Genomic DNA, 24,324 nt, shown 5'->3' with positions numbered 1-24,324 from the left:
TACATGCTCCACTGTTAGACACTTGTTTCAAGGTATTTTTTTAGTACAGAAAAGTATGAAACATTGCTGTACAGATATAATCACCACTGATTATTTTAACAGTGTATCTTGTATTTTTATCCAGTGTTCATTTATATTTTAAGAAATTTCGGCCAGGCGAGGTGGCTCACGCCTGTAATCCTAGCTCTCTGGGAGGCCGAGGCTGGTGGATCACTTGAGGTCAGGAGTTCGAGACCAGCCTGAGCATAACATATAGAAAAAATTAGCCGGGCATAGTGGTGCATGCCTGTAGTCCCAGCTACTTGGGAGGCTGAGGCAGTAGGTTGGCTTGAGCCCAGGAGTTTGAAGTTGCTGTGAGCTAGGCTGATGCCACGGCACTCACTCTAGCCTGGGAAACAGAGCGAGACTCTGTCTCAAAAAAAAAAAAAAAAAAAGAAAAATTTCATGTGGCCTCATTGAACTCGGAACTATAATATCTCAGTAAGCCTTTAGCAAAGGTAAGGTTTTCACTGGAAGAAAGAACAGTGTCACCAGATATGAATCTCCCCCTGTCATTCCACTTATTCATGCATTTCTTTTAACCTGCTTTTGATTTTTAAAATTGCTTTGTTACCAAAATAAACTATCCACTTACCTCTCAATTTACATGCTTGTCCTAGGCCTCTTCTTAGAAGGAAATTGTCATCTTCCAACAATTTTTTTCACGTCTTATCAGTACATTTTCACCTGTTACAACTGCTTTATCTCTGGTTTAGCTTACAACAAATTAAAAAGCAAATTATTGTGGTTTTCAGTAGTCAAATCTGGGAAACCTGTCTGTAAAAAGAACAAATCCTGTTTAGCTTTGCTCAGTCTGAGAGTGGTGAAAGGCCACAAGCATATTCTCTTTGCATGTAGTATTTATAAATGAATAGAAATGGCTTTGGAAATCCGTGGTCTGCAGATTTTCCTATAACCCATCCACTTTATCAGCTAACTAGGAAGAACTAGCCACGGTGTAGAACACAAACACCCCAGTGTTTAGTGGACACGGGTGTTTTGCAAATATTGTCTCACATGATACTGTCACCCATCGCCTAGCAACGGGAATACATTCTGAGAAACGCGTTGTTAGGCTATTTCATCGTTGTGCAAACCTTAGAGAGTGTACTTCCACAAACCTAGATATATGGCCTACTACACACCTGGGCTCGGTGTTAGAGCGTACTGCTCCTAGGCTACAAACCTGTATAGCATGTGACTGTACGGAATACTGTAGGCAATCTCAACACAGCTAACCACAGAAAAACTATAGTAAAAATATAGCATAAAAGATAAAAAAATGGTACACTTGTACAGGGCACTTAACCATGAATGAAGCTTGCAAGACTGAAAGTTGCTTTGAGTGAGTCAGTGAATGGTGAATGAATATGAAGGCCTAGGAAATTACTGTACACTACTGCAGACTTTATAAACAGTGTATACTTAGGCTACACTAAATTTATAAAGGTTTTTTCAATAACAACCTTAGGTTACTGTAACTTTTTTACTTTATACATTTTTAACTTTTTAAACTTTTTCATTAAAAACTAAGACACACACCCCAGCCTAGGCCTATACAGGGTCAGGATCACCAATATCACTGTCTTCCACCTCCACATCTTGTCCCACTGGTAGGTTTTCAGGGGCAATGACACACACGGAGCTGTCATCTCCTTTGATAACAATGCCTTCCTGAATACCTACCCCCTGAAGGACCTGCCTTAGGCTCTTCTTAGGAGGTATCACTCATCAGCAATATGTCTAGGGTGGTTTTCTTGGTTTGTTTCTTTTCTTCATCATAGATTTGCTTATAAGCAGATAATGCACCGTGAACATTCCTCTCTATTAATGAAAGCCTTCCAGTGTTGGGGGTCTATGTTTCCATGCTTTTTAAGGAGCTTGTTGAAGTCTGCAAAAGCTTCTGCTAAACCTTTCACTGTTAATTTTCTTGGGGATTCTTTTCCTTCCCCTGCAGTTTTCTTTGAGTGTGTTCTTCCAGATGTCATTCATACACTCCTTGGTGACATCACCCCCAACCCCAAACAAGGTTCTTGATGCAGTCATAAATGTTGTGGTCCTTCCGGAATTGCACTGATGTTTTTTCAGGGTCTCCCCTATTTGCAGCAATCGCCCGGGCAGAGGTCCTCAGGTAGTAAGTAGGCCTTAAAGGCTGCTGTAACTCCTTGATCCATTGATTGGATCAAAGAGGAGGTATTTGGAAGCAGAAACACCAGTTTTATATTGGGATGAAGATCACCAATAAAAGGGGGATGTGCAGGAGCATTATGAACAAGAAGCAAAATCTGCTCAAGTGTTTGTTAGTATCGTTGCCTTCAACGAGGCAGATCCTTTAACAGCTTCCATCATTTGTTCTTGTTTAAGATAGTAGCTATGGCCAGATGGGACATGGCTGACTGATGGGCGATAACCATCACTGATTTCCCACCTTCATAGTCCTTAATCCCTTTTAATTTTGTTTCCAGCTCAATCACTCAATGTGGCCTCTTACTGGCAATAATAACCGTGGATTTTGTATGCTTAGGGATCACGACGAACAAAACAACATGAGATTAAATCAAGCACAAGAGAAAATAATGCAATCAAGAGACTCTGTAAATGAGATTTATGAGGCTGCTGCCAGTATAACATGGCAAACTGTTTTACAGTAAACTTTTTTATAAGTGGAATGAGTACACTCTAAAATAACAAAATTATAGTACAGTAAATACATACACTAGTAACATATTTATTCTCAAGTATTTACTGTACATAATTGTATGTATGTGCTGTACTTTTATATGACCGGCAGCTCTGTAGGATTGTTGACACCAGCATCACCACAAACACGTGAGTAATGCGATGCACTGCAACATTACAATGGCTACGATGTCACTAGATGACAGGAATTTTTCAGCTCCATTATAATCTCATGGGACCATAAGTCATATATGCAGTCTATTGTTGACTGAAATGTCATTATGTGGCACTTGACTGTTAGGGCTATGTGCTGTCTTCCTGTTATGGTAATATCTCATTCCTGCAACTCTGGGTTCATCATCTTTTTTTTTTCTTGAGACACAGTCTTGCTTTGTCACCTAGGCTCAAGTGCCATAGCATCATCATAGCTCACAGCAACCTCAAACACCTGGGCTCAAGCGAGCCTCCTACCCCAGCCTCCCAAGCAGCTGGGACTACAGTTGCACACATTTTTTCTGTTTTTAGTAGAGATGGGAGTCTCGCTCCTGCTCAGGCTGATCTCGAACACCTGACCTCAAGTGATCCTCCTGCCTCAGCCTCTCAGAGTGCTGGGATCACAGGTGTGAGCCACCGCACCTGTTCTGGGTTCATCATTTTTAGGAGAACAGAGGTGATGATACTCACTATGTAGGCTTCAAATAAAGGAAGCTGAGCCATTCTCTAAACTCAAAAAGGGAGGCTCTATGGACCAATTAGTTGGAGAAATAATGATTCTTCTCTTTTAAACTTGGTCCTGGTTTTAATGGAAATGCTTATAGTATTAAATATTTCACTGTTAATCACGGATCTGGCTTTTCCCCTTGACATCTTTTAAATTTAAATTTTGAAATAATTATAAACTCACAAGTTGCAAAAAATAATACAGAGTTGGTGTACCCTTTACCCAATGGTAAACATATTACATAACTAATACCATGTCAAAACCAGGAAATAGACACCTGGTTAATACAAGCCTTATTTGGATTTCACCAGTTTTTGTGTGCATTCATTTGTGTGTGTGTGTGTGTGTGTGTGTGTGTGTATAGTTCTACCCAATTTTATCACACCAATAGGTAGATTTGTGGAGACACCACTACAGTCAAGATACAGAACTGCTTCACTTCCACCAAGAAAATCCCTCAAGCCATTACCTCTTTGTAGTTGGTTCTGAAAGCAACATCATTTGGCAAGGTTGTTTTTTGTTAAACTTTTCATGTAAGTACAATATACATGCAAAAAGCATATATAACTGAACAAGTGAACAGCTCACCGAATTCTCAGAAACCAAACACCACGTAAACCAACACCCAGAGCAAGAAATAACCTGCTGGCCCTTTCTGTGCCACTTGTGGAATGACTGGTTTGTTTTTCAATGAAGTCACTGGGGCTACGGGTCTCTCTCGAGGACTTAAATATTGGGATACATCTCACTTTTCCTTTAAGATCAGCAGGGTAGTACTTCACTTTGGGAACCTTTAATATAAGAGTTTTATGCTAAGTTTTAGGCTGATTCAGAGTTACCTGAGTGTATTAGTTTGCCGGGGCTGCCATAACAAAATACCAACCTGGGTGGCTCAAACAAGAGAAATTTATTTTCTCACAGTTCTGGAGGTGGCAAGTTGGAGATCAGGGTGTCGGCAGATTTGATTTCTCCTGAGGTCTCTCTCCACGGCTTGTAGACAGCCATCTTCTCGCTGTGTCCTCTCACAGTCTCTCCTCCGTGTGTGTGTGCCCATGGTGTCTGTCTGCAGGTGCTGATCTCTTCTCCTAACAGGAACGCTAATCTGATTGCATTAGGGTCCACTCTATGGCCTCATTTTACTCATTTTAGCTTAATCACCTCTTTAAAGATCTCCAAATACATCTGAGGTACTGGGCTTCAACATAGGAATTTTGAAGTAACACAATTAATTCACCCTATAACACCAAAGAACTAATTTTAAAAATTCCTTTAGTTTCAGTAATGGAAAGTCATCATTGTTGAGATTATAAAGATTTGCTTCATTTACTAAGCCTAGTTTTAGAGTCTCAGCAAACCCGTAATACAGAACTCATACGGGACTGAAGATGATCCGGGAGCCACTTAATTAGTTTAACTGTTAACTCATAGCCCTGTTCCCATTACCAGCATCTCAATATCTCAACAAGTATTTACTTCATCAAAGTTGCTGACAGAGGCCCAGTGCAGTGGCTCGCACCTGTAATCCCAGCACTCTGGGGAGCTGAGGTGGGAGGATCTCTTAAGCCCAGGAATTCAAGGCCAGCCTAGACAACACAGTGAGACCCTGTCTCTACTTTTAAAAATTTGCTGTCTTGCTCCAAGGAAAGGCCACGTGAGCACACAGGGAAAGCCAGGAAGAGGGCCCTCACCAAGACCTGAGTCAGCTGTCATGTGGATCTTGGATTTTCCAGTCTCCAGAACTGTGAGAAATAAATGTCTGTTGTTTAAGAAAAAGGGAGGGGGAAAACAAAGTTGCCAATAGAGTGGGTTAAACAGCTTGGAAAAGAGGGAACTTCTTGTTTGAGGGGGGAAAGTTCCAGAAATGGAGACATACAGTATGGACTCAATTTATACAAAACTCTAGAAAATTCAAGCTAATGTATAATAATTGCCAGGGGATGGAGGGATTACATAGTATCACGAGGAAACTTTTTGGGGTAAGATGTATGTTTATTAGCTTGACTGCGGTCATGGTTTCACAGGTGTGCACACATCAAAACTTACCAAATTGTACGATTTAAATATGTGTACTTTATTGTGAATTATATGTCAATATGCTAGTTTTTTAAATGGCTTTCATTTGGTCAAGAAGGGATTGCTAAATAAAAGAAAAATAAATAGAAATAAAATGGCTTCATTACTGATAAAAGCTAGATTAGCGGAAGTGGTATAAAACACTCACCCGAATCTAATCACACCGTCATCACCGCCGCACTGCAGGCCTCGTCCAGCAGGGGGCAGACTGTTCATGGCAGAGAGCGCTCTAAGCAGACCAGCGGGCCAGACTGAGCATGCTCAGTTCCTCCCGGACACGCCGTCCCCGCAGGGATGGGGCAACGGGGTGGGGGTGGGGGGGTTAGTCTAGGCTTCTGCGCGTTGTCTCTGTGTGTAAAGGGCCAGTTAGTAAATATTTTAGGCTTTGCAGAAAGTTCCTGTCAAAACGACTCAACTTTGTGGTAACACAAGAGCAGCCACAGATAATAATACATAAACGAATGATTGTGGATGTGTTCCAATCAAACTTCATGAGCACGAATATGAAATTCATATAGTTCACGTTACAAAATATTTTTTTCCAACCATGTGAAAACATAAGACCCATGTTTTGGCTGGTGAAGTGTGCAAAAATAAGCCGAGGGCAACAGTTTGCTGGCCCACACTCAAGGGAAATCCCTCTGCACAGAAGCATAAAGAAAACATATTACCGCACCCCTCCCATAACTAAGCACTACAGAAAATACAGACACCTTTATTTAGATTAGTACACATATTTAATAGTGTCGTATTAGAAATGATACCTTGCCGACATATGGGGAAAAACAATATGTTTTAAGAAATAAAACCAAGACTTAAAACAGAGTCCATAATAGATTGGTCACACACAAGAACAGCAGTAGTCTCCTCCTCCCCACCCACAAGGGTGGCATCATTGGCAGGTTAAGTGGCAAATTTTCTTACCTCATTGTGTGTTTTTCAGGAGGTTCTTTTTTGGGTGGGGGGGGGTATTTGGGGCAGGGGACAGGGTCTTTCCCTGTGGCCTGGGCTAGAGTGCAGTGGCATGATCATAGCTCACAGCAACCTCAAACTCCTGGGCTCAAGCGATCCTCCCACCTCAGCTTCCCAAGTAGCTGGGACTACAGGCTCCGCACACCACACCCTGCTAATTAAAAAAAAAATGTTATGGAGATGAGGGGGGTCTCACTATGTTGCCCAGGCTGGTCTCAAACACTTGGCCTTAAGCAATCCTCCCACCTTGGCCTCCCACAGTGTGGGATTACAGGCACGAGTGACTGCAATCAGCCAAGGCTGTTCTCAGCCATAAACATGCTCAGCCTCTTAATGCTGTGGGTTTGGCGACTCCTTCACTGAATCTAAACCAGCAACTAACAGTGCTTGTTAACCGGTTAGCCCTATAAACGCCCCCTCCCATATTTTTTGGCCTGTTTTTTCCCCTCTATCCAAAGCTCTTAGGGTGCTTTATCTCCCAAAGACCCTCAATGATAAGGAGCACACGATGAAGGATGCTGGCTGGTCACTCCACCTCGTGCTCTGGTCTTCTGATAGCAAGTGGGATAACAAGAGATGACCTACTTTCTGATCACAGTGGTGGTTGATTCCCCATAGATTGGAGATCCTTCTGCGGTGGAAGGGTCAGAGTGGCCAGGCCGAGATGGCCAGAGACAGAAAAGGGGAAGTGACAGAAGCACACTGCACAGCTGGAGGGAGGGGCCCAGATGTGATCTGACAGGAGAGGCCAGGCAGGGAATCTCTCCCTTTCTTTGTTGCTCTCTGGACCTATCATAAAGGAACAGAACTTTCAGGTGGTCCAAAAGGTACACCAGAATTTGACTGGGGCAGGAGCTCTTTGTGTAGAGGAAAGCAGGACTTGCAGGACTTTATAGTTTAAAAAATTTACATTCAATTCCCAGATCCACTGTTTATTGGCTGTGACTTCAGGCAAACTACTTGACCTCTGCAACATGAGAGTAATAGTGACTCCTCTTCAAAGTTGAGTATAGGGATCAAATGAGTATGTAAGTGCATATATTACGTACATAAAGTGATAAATGTTCACTCCTTCTTCATTATGCTCGATGACTTCATATTAGGGCTGCCATCCTTGATGCCAGAAATTTCAAGGTATGCACAAAAATAACATAACCCTAGGCACCAGGTAGAGCAGATTCTAGGTTTATGAAGCTACATACTGGTGTAAAAAAATCATTTTCCTTCTATCACTGTAGACAGTATTAAACTGGTTAGCTATGCAGAAAGTATAGGCATAAGCAAAGAAATTTTTTTTTTTTTTTTTTTTGAGACAGAGTCTGGCTCTGTTGCCTGGGCTAGAGTGAGTGCCATGGTATCAGCCTAGCTCACAGCAACCTCAAACTCCTGGGTTTAAGCAATCCTTCTGCCTTAGCCTCCCGAGTAGCTGGGATTACAGGCATATGCCACCATGCCCGGCTAATTTTTTCTCTATATATTTTTAGTTAGCCAGCTAATTTCTTTCTATTTTTAGTAGAGACAGGGTCTCGCTCTTGCTCAGGCTGGTCTCGAACTCGTGACCTTGAGCGATCCACCTGCCTCGGCCTCCCAGAGTGCTAGGATTATAGGCGTGAGCCACCGAGTCTGGCCTAAGCAAAGAAATTTTAAAAATAAAATGACACTCCTAAACTTTTTAGTTCTGCCATTCCCCAGTAAAGTACAATAATTAAAAACAAGATAGTACCATGACAATGAAAATTCCTGGAGATGATAAAAGCATCTTTTTTTAAGAGCCCAGGGGGAAGCATTTTCTCTGGCACTCCTGCCCTGGTGGTTTAAATGCCTTGCTTTTCCCCTTAATCAGCAATGCAGTCCCAGTTTTCCTCATGTGTTACAAAAGCATGTGCAACAGGATATTGTTCAGGTGCGGTCAGGCTTTTCTTTCTTTCTTTTTTTTTTTTTTTGAGACAGAGTCTCGCTCTGTTTCCCGAGCTAGAGTGCAGTGGCATCATCATAGTTCACTGCAACCACAAACTCCTGGGCTCAAGTGATCCTCCTGCCTCAATCTTCCGAGTAGCTGGAACAAGAGAGATGCATGCCACCACACCCAGCTAATTTATAAATTTTTTGTAGAGATGGGGTCTTGCTATGTTGCTCAGGTGGGTCTGGAACTCCTGGCTTCAAGCAGTCCTCCTGCCTCGGCCCCCAAAGTGCTAGGATTATAGGCCTCAGCCACCATGTCCAGCAGGTGTGGTCATGCTTGATGCCACAACACTGGTTCTCTCATTCTTATCTTCCCACGAAGAACACCAAGGGCGCCACCAAGGCCGCCAGCCTCAGGACCAAGGGTAGATGGGGAACCACTGTGAGCCAATCAACTTGGCAGGCTACAATTAGCTCCAGTCAATTGCTCTGGAGTCCTGTTTCATGGATGGGAATGGTTTAGTTTTTTTTTCCATGTGTTTGAAATAAGATTTACTTGGTAGAAAAATTGTTGAATAAATAAATAAATATATTTTTAAAACATATGAAGTGAATATGTCAATGTCCAGTTATCATCATAGAAAGTATCTGTAAGGACCTAGAGTCTCACGACCATACTATTCTAATGAAGACTGTGTTTCAGAGTCTGGGAACATATATACAGTTGCTGAGTACTTATCTCTGTAAACGGCAGTCCAAGTGCATGGCCTACAGTAGGTACTCGATAAATGTTTAATGGATGAACCATGACTTCTGTGTTTAATGTGAACTGGGGCTAAGCAAGGCCTCAGTGTAGTTTTTCTTAGAGAAAGAAAAGACAAAGAATGGTAAATGCTACCTTCGATTTTTAACTTATAGGGCATGAAACCCTCCTCCCTTTCCATTGTCTCAGTTCTTAGAATACAATTCTTAGCTCTTGAACTGCCAAGAGCTGCTCTCTAGAGAGAGCACAGGAGTGGTGGTTGGCTGTAGCCTGGGAGTAAAAGCAGGAGGGCTTTGCTCTGAGTTTCACCGTCAGTACTTGCTGCACAGAAGACGACCATGCCTCTTAGGGAAGCTACGTTAATACACACAGCCACGTGACTCTGCAGGTCCTACTGGAGAAACCACGTTTAGAAAGTTGTCCTTAAAGGCAAACACAGCTACCAAGAGAGAAATCAGCCCTCTTTAAATCCTTATTTAACTCACCTTCCCTGAGGGTCTACAGGTAGAAACAGGTGTTTTCTGTTTCTTCCCCCCCACCATGAGTCATTTGGGAATGAGAAACAGGTGTTCATCTTTAACAGGGGCAATACAATATTGTAACAGCTACAAAAACACAAATCCCTTTGAGTATATACCTTAGCGTTTTACCCAGCCTTTATTCTGACTAACAAGCATCCCAGTTAAAAGAGTAATATTTTTGTTTTGTGCCTTGAAAACCCCTAAGAAAACAGGTCTTTTAATATGCAGGGACACACCCAGCCACTGTGGAAGGACATAAATGAGCTATTCTAACAGAGTTAGTTTTGTGTTTTAACCCCACTGACCGGTCCTGGATCAAGGATCGCTGTGGGGTCCTTGCACTGTACAACCCACGGCTCCATTATCTGTCCTTTGAGCAATAACTGAAGGAAGCTCCGTTTCTGACGGAGCCATTCATGGAAACCTTTGGATTTCCCCTCTCCATCCTTTCTCGGCTGAAGATTGTGTCCTGGTCACTGTCGAACTCCGACTCGGACACCATCAGGCTGGAGTTGTGCTCTGTGCTTCGGTGCTTGATACCTGGGGAGAAGCAGACAGGCCTCAGAGGAGCAACCGTCACTCACTGCCAGCTGCCTGCCTTGCTAGCTGCGGGTCACGTGAGGAGCACGAAGTTGTGCTTGCTGCACCTTCAAAGCCATCACCAACAACACGGCAGGTGCTTTGAGTTTCCTAATGAGTAATAAATAACAGGGCTTTGGTGTCACACCTGGGTTTGAGCCCCAGCTTTGACACTCACCAGCTGTGTGACCCTGGGCAAGATACCTAACCTCTCTGGGCTTTCAGTCTCCTCCTCTATTAAACTGGGGAATAATGAAGCATCTACCCCCGTGGATTATGGCGAGGGTTAAGTGAAGTAGTGCATAATAAAGCTCTTGGCCCAGCACGTAACACAGTGAACACCCAATAAATGAAAGCTTTTGTGATTTAACTATTTGGTTCAAATATTTTTGGTAGAATATTTGATCACTGGGGGTCAAAATAAGAGAACAAGTATAAGATATGATCCCTGTTCTCAAAGAATTTACAGTGTCTACCCAAGGATTCAAGACAAACTCCTGAGAAGATGGCTCATAACAAGTGAGAAAAAAATAAATCTTATATGAATCAAGATAAGCATGCAAACCTGTGGCTAGGACTGCCTCAGTGCTGTTTCACATAGGATGGGACTGGAAGAAAAAGGAGAATTTGGACAGGAGGACAGGGGAGGAGGGACATGATGTGTACAGAGGCATCCAGAAATATTTAGAGAAAACCAGTCTGATTGGAGCAAATGATTCATGCAGGAAATAACAAATGAGAGGCCAGAGAGGGGAAGCTCTCACAGAAAAGCACAGGAATACAAGGTAAACCATGAAGTCTGCATTTTATCCTATGAGCAGAAGAATGACAAGATTAAAATGTTTCAAGATATTAATAAAACCACGGTGTGCAGGATAGAAGGACAAGAGGCCACCGGAGAACAGCCTCTGTGCAGACACAGACGCTGCTACAGTCTGACTGTTCATGCCCCTCATTCATGTGTTGAAACCGAACCCTGCAGGTGATGGGACTAAGAGGTGGGGCTTTTGGGAGATGACCGAATGGGATGAGTGCCCTTATAAAAGAGGCTCCGCGGGCTGCCTTGCCCCTTCCACCATGTGAGTACACGGTGAGAAGGTGCCATCTATGAGGAATGGGCCCTCACCAGACACTGAATCTGCCAGCCCCTTGATCTTGGACTTCCTGACTTCCAGAATGGTGAGAAATACATGTCTGTTGTTTATAAGCCGCCCAGTCCATGGTGTTTTGTTACAGCCGCCCGAATGAACCAAGCCAAAGGCAGTGCCGGGTAGAGGAGGCGAGCCCAGGCTCTGGAGCAGGCAGGCTGCTCCAGTCCGCCTCTGGCACTCACCAGCTCTGCCACTTGGGCAAGCTGCCGTCCTTTGCCTCAGTTTCCTCTTCTGTAAAATGAAGATAATCATAGTACATACCTCATAGAGCTGTTGGTAGGATTAGAATTCAATGGACAAAGTACTTCAAAAGTATCTAGTACATATTAAACCCTAAACACCTGCTGACTAGTATTGTTATTACTATTAGTTCAGAGGCAGGATTGTGAGGATCTGAAGCAGGTGGTGGGGATAATGATGAGGACAGAGGGCAAGAGACTAGGCAAGATGGGGCAGCTGGAGCAGGGGTAACAAGCATGGGGGTTCTATGAATGTCAGAAGGATGAGTGAATTTCAGGACAAAGGTGGATGAGATAATGCAACCTATAGCACTTTGAGCTCTGATATTATGTAATACAAATGGCAAGCACTCAATCAGTGCATGCTACCATTTGCATTTCCTGTGAAGCTTTCCCTGCCAAAGCCCTTTAGTTCCATTCTCCATACACAGCCAGTCATTTGAACCCGTGTTCCCACCAGGCATCGTCCATGCTTCTGCAGGACTCTGCACTCCGCAGAGTCATCCTCCCCCAGGCTGTTATCCCCCGCCAGAGGGAGGCTCTATGCTTCATTCCTCTCCCTGTCTCCAGGGCCTAACCCGGTGTCTGCACACAGCTAGGCACCTAACACTTCCTGTGGACCACATTTTGCATCTCACAGCTTTGAAAGTGATTATGTCCCTCTGTAAAAATTAATTTAGTTATATACCCAGACCTAGGGAAAATCCATATAATCAATGTTAAGCAGCCCTGGAGAGTTAAAGAAGTTTCATTAAGAAAGCGACAGTTAACAAACAGGAATCAAAAAGGTAACTGAGGTGAGCAAAAGGTTTCTAAGCACAGGGATCACTACACTTTGTGAAGAAAGTCAATTTCTGCAGGAGCCTTTGTGTCTCCCCATACACATGGCTAATCGGCTAATGCAGCTGCCGGAAAATGTTTGATTCAAAGTCCAATTGTCCGCTTGCTGGATTTCTGGTCTCACAGACCTAAAGGGAGCAGCGTTCAGAGATGAGCTTTGGGGAAACATCATCGCACGTCCCCCACCCTCCAACCAGTAGCAGAAAAAGCCAGGCACTGGGGACCCTTCTGTGTCAAAAGCAGTGTTTGCCCTGTGGTCATTTGGTAGATATTCAATTAATAATAGGCATTTCATATCCCTCATCCATTAATTCCTCAAAGTATTTTTGCCAAAATTTCATTGAATTTCTAATAAACCCTACCCCCTCCACTCCTCCAGTTAGCATAGCCTCAGGAACGGTTGTTTTCATCACGGAGTCATCCCAGCCTCACTCTTCCTTCCCACTAAAGTGCGACTCCAGGCCTTTGTTCTCGCCGTGACCCAGGTTAACTCTCAGGCAAATACCTGGATTAAATAAGAGTACCAGGAAATCATCCTGGAGACCGACCATCTTACCATATTTGGGCCTCAGTTCCATTCTTTCCTGTTCATCCATGTTATCCAGGATGGTGTACTTTGTTTTTTTCCTTATTTTAGTCCTTTTTCGTCTGAAAGAACAATGAAAAGCTCAACTCAGATTCTCAAGAAGGTAACTGGGGTCCAGGATTTAAAACACACGGAAGACAGTGAAGGAAATGTCTTGCATTTGGTAGGTATAGTTGACATCTTTTATTAAAGAAACACATGCAAGGCCAGGTCAGACTTCAGTGGGGCTTAAGTACATTATGCATCTTGCAAAACACATTTAGGGCATGACAGCCACACCATTATCACCCACCCAACTATGGTCTCAGCTAAGCCTCAGGCTGCAGTGTGAGAGACCCTTAGAGCAATCCTCAACACCTGTGTATTGGCCCAGGGAGATTTTTCTCCTTGAGTAATTCCTTACTCAGGAAAACCTGCATGAGCAAATTTTCCCCTGAGCCTGTACTACCCTGGAATGTCCGAAGTTGCAGGAATTAAAAGATGTCATGAACTAGCAATCAGAAAAAGAAAAAACAGCAGAAATTATAACAAATTACCAGAATTAATTAGCAACAACCCAATCTTTCATTTTTTTCCCCCACAATACGAAAACTGGGCTGTTGCTATGTGCCTCAGCCTATGCTACAGAGGATTATTTGAAAATACACATCCAAAGCATGCTAAGATATGTGTAGAACAAAACAGTAATTTCACAGCACAAAGGCAATTTTCTGATAGTGTGATGATTAAGAGCAGGGCTCTCTAGCCCTCATTTAGCACTTACTAGCTGGTGACTTTGAGAAAATTATTTGAGACTTTTGTGCCTCCATATCGGCACCTATAAAATGGGACTAAGAATAGTCCCTTTCTCATCTGGCTGATGAGAGGATTAAATAAGAGAATTAGATTTAATGCACTTAGCCATTAATCACAATGGCAAATACTTTTTTAAAAAAATTGTATAAATCTATGGGGTACAAGCGTAATTTTCTTACATGGATAGATTGCATAGTAGTAAAGTCAGGGCTTTTGTGTATCCATCGCCAGGATAATGTATTCATACATTGTATCCATTAAGTAATTTCTCATCGTGCATCCCCACACCCTTCCAAATCTCCAGTGTTTATCATTCCATACTCTATTTCCATGTGTACACATTATTTTGCTCCCACTTGTGAGAATGTGCAGTATTTGTCTTTCTGTGTCTGAGGTATTTCACTTAAGATAATGACCTCCCATGTTGCTGCAAAAGACATGATTTCATTCTGTGTGTGTGTGTGTGTGTGTGTGTACCACATTTTCTTTATCTAGTCCTCTGTTGATGGGCACTTAGGATGATTCCTTATCTTTGCTATTGTGAATAGTGCTGCAGTAAACATACAAGTGCAGGTATCTTTTACATGCAATGATTTCTCTTCCATTGGGTAGATACCCAGTAGTGGGATTGCTGGATTGAATGGTAGTTCTATTTTCAGTTCTTTGAGAAATCTCCATACTGTTTTCCATAGGGGTTGAACTAATTTACATTCCCTCCAACAGAGTTCCCTTTTTTCTGCATCCTTGCCAATATCTGTTACTTTTTGTCTTTTCAATCATAACCATTCTTACTGGTAAAAGATGATATCTTATTTTGGTTTTTATTTGCTTTCTCTAATCATTAGTGACATAGAGCATTTTTTCATATGACAATGGCAAATACTTAATGTTCACAGTCATCACTATCATCATCTACTTGATACATGTATCCCAAAGCTGCAGAATGTTTATTTTATTTATTTATTTGTTTTTAAGAAGTGAAGAGCAGGGGAAGACAGGGTAGGGAGGGTGAGAGATCAGCATGCAGAATGTTTAAAACCATGCCTCACAGGGTGACTACTGCCCCATATGGCTCTAGGAAAACTTAATGGGGTTTAGGCCTCTGTCTAAGTGCCTATGCCTGGCTCTCTTTCACCAGTATTACCTTTGGGAATATAATCATGAAACTAAAATAATCTGTAAGTGATTTCTGAAAAATAATGATTATGATATACCTGTATTTTAAATCACATCTTCTTTGGAGACCATTTATAGAGTTTTATATAAAAAGGAGACGCAATGCTATCCCCTATGGACTTTCCCTACAAGTCTCCTTGCAGAGGGTCGAGCATGGGCTTCTGGAAGATTCAGACAATGAGGCGGCTCAGGGGCTTCTCAGAGGTCAACTCCATGGATAAAGGAAAGTGGAAAAACCTAAAGCGAAAGTTCTCTTGGGTTGTGCTATTGCCTCACTTAAAGTTTTAAACTTATTAAAAGGGATTTAGATAGATTGGATTGTCGCTTCACATAATGAAAATAATCAAAATCTACAATTTTACCAGTATACTTCTAGAACTCCTTCCTCTACAGAGACCTGTAAGGCCAGTTAGGTATTTGTGGTATTATGATATACATTGGTTTTATCCATGGTTCCTGGCTTACAATTCCCGTAGCCCTTGGTATAACGTTGGGTACTTCAGGCCTCAGAAAAAGCCTCAGAAAATGGAACCTCTAACTCTGACTTTCTCCTGCCCTCCTTTCACCTGCTCCTTTTTCTCCACAAAGCAGGAATCTCCCCTGCCTTTCTGTCTTGGAGCTGGCCATAAATTCTCTGGCCTGCCTTATCTGATTATAGATCATAAGACCCCCAATCCAGGAGGGGTCCTGCCCCACACCCTGGAGGAAGAAATGATGCACGGAGAGGTCGAGAAGAATCTGAACAGACAGGCCTTGCTGGGTTTCCCTTCTCAGTCTATTAGGATTAGATCCAACCCTTTTGGTCCAATCACATTTCTACACAGTTGTCAATTGTGCCTACCCAATGAAGTCTCCATAGAAGGCCCAAGAACATGGGGTACAGAGAGCTTCTGGATGGCCAAACACACGGAGGTTCCTGGAGGGTGATGTGCCCAAGGAGGGCACGAAGGCTCCATGCCCCTTCCCCCATACCTGGCCCTACACATCTCTTCATCTGTTTCCTCTGTAATATGCTTCTTAATAAATCAGTAAACATGTTTCCCCGAGATCTGTGAGCCACCGTAGCAAATTAATTGAACCCAACAAAGAGTCTGTGGGATCCACTCAGTCAGAAGCATGGGTAAAACAACCTGGGACTTGCAACTGGCGTGTGAATTAGGAGGGGCAATCTTGGGGGCTGAGCCCTCAACCTGTGGGATCGCCAGGTCGATCGTGTCAGAACTGAATTAGAGGATGCCCAGCTGGTGTTCGCTTCAGGAATTGATTGTTTGCTTGGTGTGTGGGGAGAAATCCCCACACATTTGGTCACAGAAGTCTTCTGTGTTGATTGCCGAGTGACAGAATAGAGAAAACACTTTGGGTCTGTGTTTCTCCACTCACAGTACTGCCCTCGTGAACGTAATGTGAGACAGATAGAGAATAACATTAGATTGGATATAGAATCATTGAACTTCTTAGAAAATGTGAGAGCTACAATGACAAAAGGCTGCCTCTAATTGTCCACTTACCTAGCCACTTCTGCCTTGTGATGAAAATGCATTACAAATGCTTTTAGAGTCTAGTTCGCCTTCATAAAAAAAGTGACCGTTAAACGATTTAGCAGTTTAAAAAAACCCAAGCAAACAATCCTTCAGCTGTCACATCACATTTAATGAGATGTCTCTATGTCACATAAACAAGCACCAGGTACCTCTTGCAGCAGCAGATGCAAAGCCAAGTGAGACCTCCTGTTAGCACAGTAAGAGCAAAAGCCAACACTGCCACGTAGAATACACTCCACTCTGAAAAACAAGAGAACCAAGTGGACACAGTTGTATACTATTTGCAAAGAAACTTTATTTTGATGATTCATAATGAACATTTCTGAGTCCCTACAAGTAAAGTCCATCTGTGCTGTTGCTAACACCTCATCGGGCTGGTAGCAGAGAATAGCAAGACAAAATGCAAACAAGTAAAGAACAACCTAAAACTGCCTTGTTTTTGCCATTTGGTTCAGAGACCTCATGGAGCACATATTTCATGCTGACTTGAGATGAGAATAATCTGAAATAACCAGAGCTAGTCAATTACATAGTAATGCCTCTTATGTAAACACCCACCCATGTAGGGCACATCAAAATATTCCTTCCAGAATCCCAAGCATCACAACCCTCTCCCCCAGAAAATTCTGGCTTGGTTTTAATAAAGCAAATCAAGTAGCTATATGGCTGTCTATAGCATGAAGACATTTTTCAGAGCCAGAGAACAATCTGGAAACTACCTGATCCTCATTCCTTCCACAAACTTGCAGAATCCAATGTAAAAAGCTTTGCAACCACAATTTCAGGAAGTGAGAAGCCCAGGAAACAAAGACACAAGGTTTAACTCTATGAAATGTTATATAATCTCCTTGGAATAATGATCCAAGAGCTGGTTATTTTCTTATTTTTATGTAGTATTAGGTGGGAACATAATTTGGCAGTCAACTCTTAACAATTTTTTCTGCCAATTATATCCATCTGGTTCTCCCAAACAACAAATTTATTCTTACAAGTAGACTGGCATTAAAATATAGTTTTCTCCCCAGAAGAGACTTAACGGCACCTTAGCAGGTTTGCCTGCTAAGGCTGCGGCTCCTGTTTCTGGTACCTGTTAGGGTGGACAGCCCTGAAGAGTAGGTCAAATTCTCTTCTTTATCCAATTCCAACAGGTCCACACCAGGGGCCACTTCACCAGAAGGTCACACTGAGCCTAAGTCAAGGCAGGTGTAATCTGGAAATGCAGCCCATGGCCCAAAGCAACCCTTCCTTAGAAATGCCGGCGATAGTTAGCCAAATCTGCTCTGCCAAAAGCCTAAACACACCCCCCCAAAGCGAATTGTGGGGAGGACCTTAACTCATTACCAGGTGAACTGGTTCTCTGGGCTTCCGGTGAGAAAAGGTCGAATGTTCCCAGCTGCAAAGCTAGGCAAGTATCTCTGATACCTGAAAATGAGTTGCCTCAAAGCTCCTCGCCCAAAGTCGCCTCCCCACCGGGACTCACCGCAGTTGCTCTCCCCGTCCTGGATGTAGCGCTGTATGAGGTTCTCCATCCACAACTGAGAGCAAACGCAGCGTTTTGTGATGGGGTCACAGTGACCGTGGCCAGAACACTTCAGAAGGCAACCTGCAGAGAGGTGTGCAGGGCGGAGGTCACCACAGAGAAAAGGGAAATCGCTGGCTTCGGCTTTTGTATCTTCCACAGCGTGGGCCCCACAGAGATGTATCTTGTTGAATTAGGAGCCCCTTGCAGTATGGACAGGGATTCTGAGAATAGTCTCATCATTGACAATCTTCTCAGGCAGCAAATTGCAGAAAAAAGCCAATTCTCACCACGTAGCAAAAGCCTTAAAAATGTAGTAAAAACATATACCCTCTGGCCTAAGAAAATAATTCTAAGAATCTATCCAGTGAAAATAACTGAGGATATGCACAAAAATTTATCTACATTGTAGTATTATTTAAAATCAACCTTCAAGTCCACGAAGAGAGGACTGGTTGCATAATTATGGAACATATCCAGGGTAGAGTACTATGTGGCCAGAACATTCTACTGTACAGAAATTTTAAAGGACTGGAGAACATGATCAAAATATGACTTGAAGTTAAAAGTCAGATTAAGAAGATATATATATACACACATATCAAATCATCCTGATTATATTAAGTGTTCCTAGAGATGGGGAAACTGGAAGGCAATACATCAGTTAACAAAAATTGTCTTTGGATGGTGGGAATTCTAGACTCTAGAATCTAGAGTATTATTTTCTTCTTTGTATCTTTCTGGATATTCTAAATTTCCTACAATAAATAAATATTACATAGCTAGGAAAAAAAGAGTTATTAAAAAATTAAGTTACTATATATTATGGTTGAGAAAGTCATATATCTGAAACAAATTGCATTTTCTTGCCCAAACATTATCATGTCCCTTGTAACCCTCATGTTCCGCAGAGTCTACTGAAATGGCCACTTCGACATGTTACTCATGAGACGAAGATGGGGACTGTGGCACTATGAATCAGTTTGTGTCCTGGAAGGGGTGGCAAGCAAGGTGCTAAGAAAAAAGGTACAAGTGGAGAAGGCATTTATAAGCTATCTCAAATTTTCAAGAAGCTACATGACACCATCATCACAACCTAAGCCATGATATCCAAGGAAAATAAAATCATATATACATGGCTTTTCCAGCCAGTAACACTTGTCTTTAACACTGTTCTGACAGTTTAAATATGAAGTGTCTGAAAATGGCCATTATCTATGAATATAATCTTAAATTTTGACCCATGACTAGTATCGCTCTCCAGTTTTTTTCTGAGACAAAGAGTAGTTGGCAAACGTGTGTTACAGTAAACCTACTGGAGAAATAAATACAAAACAAGTCCCCAGGTGCTAAAGTGAAAATTTTCGTGTCACTCCTCTTTCTTGCCTGTAAAACTGAACCATGACTGTCAAGTGTGATTCTTTTAGAATATTCCTCTCGAGACATACCTGCTGTGTCAATCCTCAAGACCTTGAAAAGCAAGAAGTCAGCTTTCTCCTTCGAGAGCCGCATGTGCAGATTTCGGGCCACTTCAGCAGCTTTGAGAACCTTGAAAGGCGGCCCACTCTGTACATAAAACACAATCACGGTGCTGCAGAGGAGACAACGAGAGAGGACAGCCACACAGTCAGATGGTGACCGATACGGCATGTCCACCATAGCCATCCAACCTGTGAAGCCAGGGAGTAGACTGTTAGAGCTCTGTGGCCTGGCAAGGACACGGGGGCATATCTGTGGGCCAAGAAATTGATCTGTTTCTATTTACAAAGAAAGGCTCTTCTGTCTCAAAGCACAGCTGATCAAAGATAGACCTTCAGATAAACGGAGCAATGTGTAAATTATGTTTCAGTTATAAAAAATTCCTAACCAAAGGGCTCTGGAGAGCTATCACCTTGGTGAACAAGAATGCATCTATGTGCTGGGAGGGTAGAACACCCCAAACTCCACAGGACAGAAGCTCCTGTGCTAAGTAAAAAAAAAAAAAAAGGAACAATGTGTATATGAGTACAGACAGACCCAACTATACACAAAATGATAGCTTTTAGATGTCCTTCATCTTGTTAATTGAGATATAATTTATATATCATAAAAATTACCCCTCTATTTTTTTAAATCTTTAATTTAATTTTTGTTTGGAGACAGGGTCCTGCTCTGTCACTCAGGCTGGAGCGTGGTGGTGCAATCATAGCTCACTGCAGCCTTGAACTCTTGAGCTCAAGCAATGCTCCTGCCTTGGCCTCCAAAGTTGTGGGATTACAGACATGAGCCACCAAGCCTGGCCAAAATTCACCCTTCCAAAGTGTAAAATTCAATGGCTTTTGGTATATTCACAAAGTTGCCCAACCATCACCACTTTCTAATTCTAGTACATTTTCATCACCCCAAAAAGACAACCCATACCCATTAAGAGCCACTCCCCCTCTCCTCCTACAGTCCCTGCAACCACTAATCTGCTTTTTGACTCTATGGATTTGACTATTCTGGACACTTCATAGAAATGGAGTCATATGATATGTGACCTTCTGTGTCTGCTGGCTTCTTTCATTGAGCATAATGTTTTCAAAGTTCCTCCATGTTGTGGCATGTGTCAGTGCTTCCTTCTTGTTGCCAAGTAATATTCCATTGTGTGACTATATCACATTTCTATATCCATTTATCAGTTGATCAACATTTGGGTTATTTCTACAATTTGGCTATTATGAATACGTGCTTTGAATATATTCATAGCATAATGAATATTCATATACATGGTTCTGCGTGGACATAAGTTTTTCATTTCTCTTGGGTATATACCGAGGAGCAGAATTAATGGGTCATATGGTGACTATATTTAGCATTTTGAGGAACTACCAAACTGTTTTCCATAGTGGCTGTATCATTTTACATTCCCACCAGCAAGGTATAAGTGTTCTAATTTGTCCACATACTCTGCAACACTTGCTATGGTCTGTGTTTGGATTATGGCCATCCTAGTGGGTGTGGAGTGGTATCTCAATGTGGCTTTGATTTGTATTTCCCTGACGGCTAATGGTGATGAGCATCTTTTCATGTGCTTATTGGCCACTTGCATATCTTCTTTGGAGAAATGTCTATTCAAATCTATATTAATTTTCTAAGGCTGCTGTAAAAAAGTACCACAAACTGATGGCTTAAAGCAACAGAAATCTCTTCCCACAGTTCTGGAGGCTAGACGTCCAAAATCAGAGTGCCAGCATGGCTGTGCTTTCTCTAAGGCCCTAGAGAAGAGTCTGTTCCATGCCTTTCTGTTAGTCTCTGGTGCTGCCAGCAATCCTTGGTGTTCCTGGTTTGTAGATGCATCACTCCAGCCTCTGCCTCTGTCATGACATGGTATTCTCCCTGTGTGTTTCTGTGTCTCTTGTCCTCTTCTTATAAGGACACCAGCTACACTGGATTAAGAGCCTCACCCTACTCCAGTCTTAACTAGAGATATCTTCATCTTAACTAATGATATCTGCAATGACCCTGTTTCCAAATAAGGTCACATTCACAGGTCCCAGGGGTTAGGACTTGAATATATCTTTTGGGGAACACAATCCAATCCATGACAAGTATTTTCATCATAAAAGAATGTCGGGTTTTGTTAAATGTTTGTTGTTCCTTTCGAGATGATTATGTGGTTTTGTCCTTTATTCTATTAATGTGGTTTGTTACATATATTGATGTTCATATGTTGAACCACACTTGCATTCCTAAGATAATTCCCACTTGGTCACAGTGCATAATCCTTTTAATATGCAGCTGGATTCAGTTTGATAGTATATCATTGCGCATTTTGCCTCTATATTCACAAGGGATATTAGTCTGTAGTTTTCTTTTCTTGCAATGTCTTTGTCTGGTTTTGGTGTCAGGGTAAAATTGGCCTAACAGAGTAAGTTGAGAAATATTCCCTCCTCTTCTGTTTTCTGGAAAAGTTTGTGAAGGACTGTATTAATTCTTTATTGTTTTGCAGAATTCAGTAGAGCCATCTGGTCCTTGGTTTTGTGGGAAGTTTTTTGATTACTAATTCAATCTCTTTACTTATTATAGATCTATTCAGATTTTTAATTTCTTCTCAAGTGAGTTTTTGTAGTTTGTCTTTCTAGGAATTTGTACATTTCTTCTCAGTTACCTAATGTGTTGACATACAATTACTCATTATTCCCTTGTAATCCATGTCCCTTCTTTCCTTCCTGATTTTAGTAATTTAAGTCTTCTCTACTTTTTCTTGGTCTGTCTAACTAAAGTTTTTATCAGTTTTGCTGATCTGTCCAAGGAACAACTTTTGTTGATTTTCTGACATGTCTTTGATTCAGTCTTTGATATTTTATAAGTAAAGGAAATATATAACCCATTTTAGAAAGAGTTCCATAAAAATAATTAGAATGTGTACTAATTCGTTATTTTTATTTTTTGGGGGACAGAGTCTCACTCTGTTGCCCAGGCTAGAGTGCCGTAGCATCAGCCTAGCTCACAACAACCTCAAATTCCTGAGCTCAAGCAATCCTCCTGCCCCAGCCTCCTAAGTAGCTGGGACTACAGGCATGTGCCACCATGCCCAGCTAATTTTTCCTATATATTTTTAGTTGGTCAGATAATTTCTTTCTATTTTTAGTAGAGACGAGGTCTTGCTCTTGCTCAGGTTGTTCTCAAACTCCTGACCTTGAGCGATCCAACCGCCTCGGCCTCCCAGAGTGCTAGGATTACAGGTGTGAGCCACTGCGCCCAGTCAATTCATTATTTTCCTAAGTAAACTTTAGTTCTCTGGAAAACTAACCTAAGTGGAAGAGCTGAGAATAGCTGGCAAATGGAGTTACTGCGAATGGTAGGTTTTCATTCCCATATTCTTTTTCTCTTTCTCTCCTCCCAATCACCCTAGGTTGGATAAGAGTTTAAATATAAAAACTCAATTAAATACAAACATCTCATAAAAAACAAAGGCCAGAGTTTCAGCCTTATGGACTCCCAGGAGAGAGCAAATGGTAATCAGCGATCACGTTGAGGGAAGCCTCAGTCCCCTTGAACATGGGGCAGGGATGTGGCTGTGAGACATCTTCTTCACATGCCCCAGACCATGGACAGGCCCTCCGAAGTCACCAGAACTAACCGCCAACTCCCTCTGATGGTCCCCAACTCCTTCCTTCAGAACATGCTCAGTCAACAAATGCTTACTGAGACTTGTGGGAAGGACCTAGAATGATGTTGTCTCTGCTCCTGCCCTTTGAGACAAAAATGTGTATGAGTGGGATAAGAGTGTGCACAAAAATATAGAACAAGCCGAGGAATGAAGCACTTTCTGCAGGACTGGGATGAGGGAAGAGCTGGAACTGTGCAGGGCCGAGGCCCTGCCATGGGTGTGCAGCACATACCTGAGGTCCGAGTGGGCCTGGATCTTCTGCACCTTGATGTCCGAGTCCAGCACATTCAGCAGCACCGCCAGCTGCCTCACCAGGGTGTCCTTCTGCTGCTCTGTCAGCTGCCCTACGCCAACCTGCAGGATCAGCTCCACCAGGCCACTCTTCTTGGGGTCTAGGAAAAGAGAAGTGTTGGCATTTCCAGCTGGCGATCACAGGCTTGACAATATAAGGAGTGAGGCCTGTATAAGAGTTTAAAATTAATCATAGGCAATTTCTACATTTGGGATTTAGGACTCAGGGGAGCTGCCTTCCCTCAATGCTCCCGTATGGAAACCCTATGTCCTTCTCATTAGGGCTTTGTCCCCTGGCAGGAAGGCAAATGAAACGTGAAAAGAAAATCTTGTTACCAAATACAATTCTCCTTAATGAATTATGAAAATGGACCTGTTTGGGGACACAACAAGTATAGAGACATCCTCAAAGCAGCCCCAGCCACAAGCTGGAGGCAGCCACAGGATCCAGCCACAGTGGGTCACACCTGTTAACTGCAAAGACCCCCAAGACTGAAGAGCCAGACCATGCACGTCCAGCGTCAGGGCCTGGGAACGCACCTGGCTGCACTTCCACGGTGGCAGTGTCTGTGTCCGAGGCCCCCTGACTGTCAGTGACTCGCAAGCGGAAAGTGTACACTCCCTCCACCAGATTTGTAAGCTGCAGGGCTGCACCGCGGTCAGAGCCATCGATGACATCCTACAAAACAACACCGTTTGCAGGGCAGTTGTCAATCGCAGTTTCAAATTTCTGGGCTTCTGTTGACCCCGAAGCTCAGTGTTTTTTCTCTTTAATATAGGCATGATTTTAAAAGGGAGGCTGA

The 24,324-nt window shown here is 42.6% G+C and overlaps 2 protein-coding genes across 5 annotated transcripts in view; one reads left to right on the top strand and one right to left on the bottom strand.

Moving 5' to 3' along the window:
* The window catches only part of ALDH5A1 (aldehyde dehydrogenase 5 family member A1), a 277,572-nt gene that overhangs the window by 33,018 nt on the left and 220,230 nt on the right, over positions 1–24,324 (top strand). The window lies entirely within an intron of this gene.
* KIAA0319 (KIAA0319 ortholog) overlaps positions 10,032–24,324 on the bottom strand; it is a 46,722-nt gene continuing 32,429 nt past the window's right edge. For 3 of the 4 annotated variants that reach the window (XM_069493029.1, XM_069493031.1, XM_069493030.1), the window contains 7 exons: positions 24,062–24,200; positions 23,463–23,622; positions 19,545–19,687; positions 18,058–18,180; positions 16,727–16,817; positions 13,036–13,127; positions 10,032–10,210 (listed from right to left, as the gene is read on the bottom strand). In XM_069493029.1, the coding sequence (XP_069349130.1) occupies positions 10,032–10,210; positions 13,036–13,127; positions 16,727–16,817; positions 18,058–18,180; positions 19,545–19,687; positions 23,463–23,622; positions 24,062–24,200 (927 nt within the window). Of the gene's footprint in view, positions 10,211–13,035; positions 13,128–16,726; positions 16,818–18,057; positions 18,181–19,544; positions 19,688–23,462; positions 23,623–24,061; positions 24,201–24,324 lie in introns of those variants that run through there. The other variant, XM_069493032.1, reaches the window with a different exon arrangement.

This window comes from Eulemur rufifrons, chromosome 18 (genome assembly GCF_041146395.1).
Source record: "Eulemur rufifrons isolate Redbay chromosome 18, OSU_ERuf_1, whole genome shotgun sequence".
Taxonomy (NCBI): Eukaryota; Metazoa; Chordata; class Mammalia; order Primates; family Lemuridae; genus Eulemur; species Eulemur rufifrons.
Note: the sequence above shows the minus strand (reverse complement) of the source record. Positions and strands in the feature narration are given on the sequence as shown.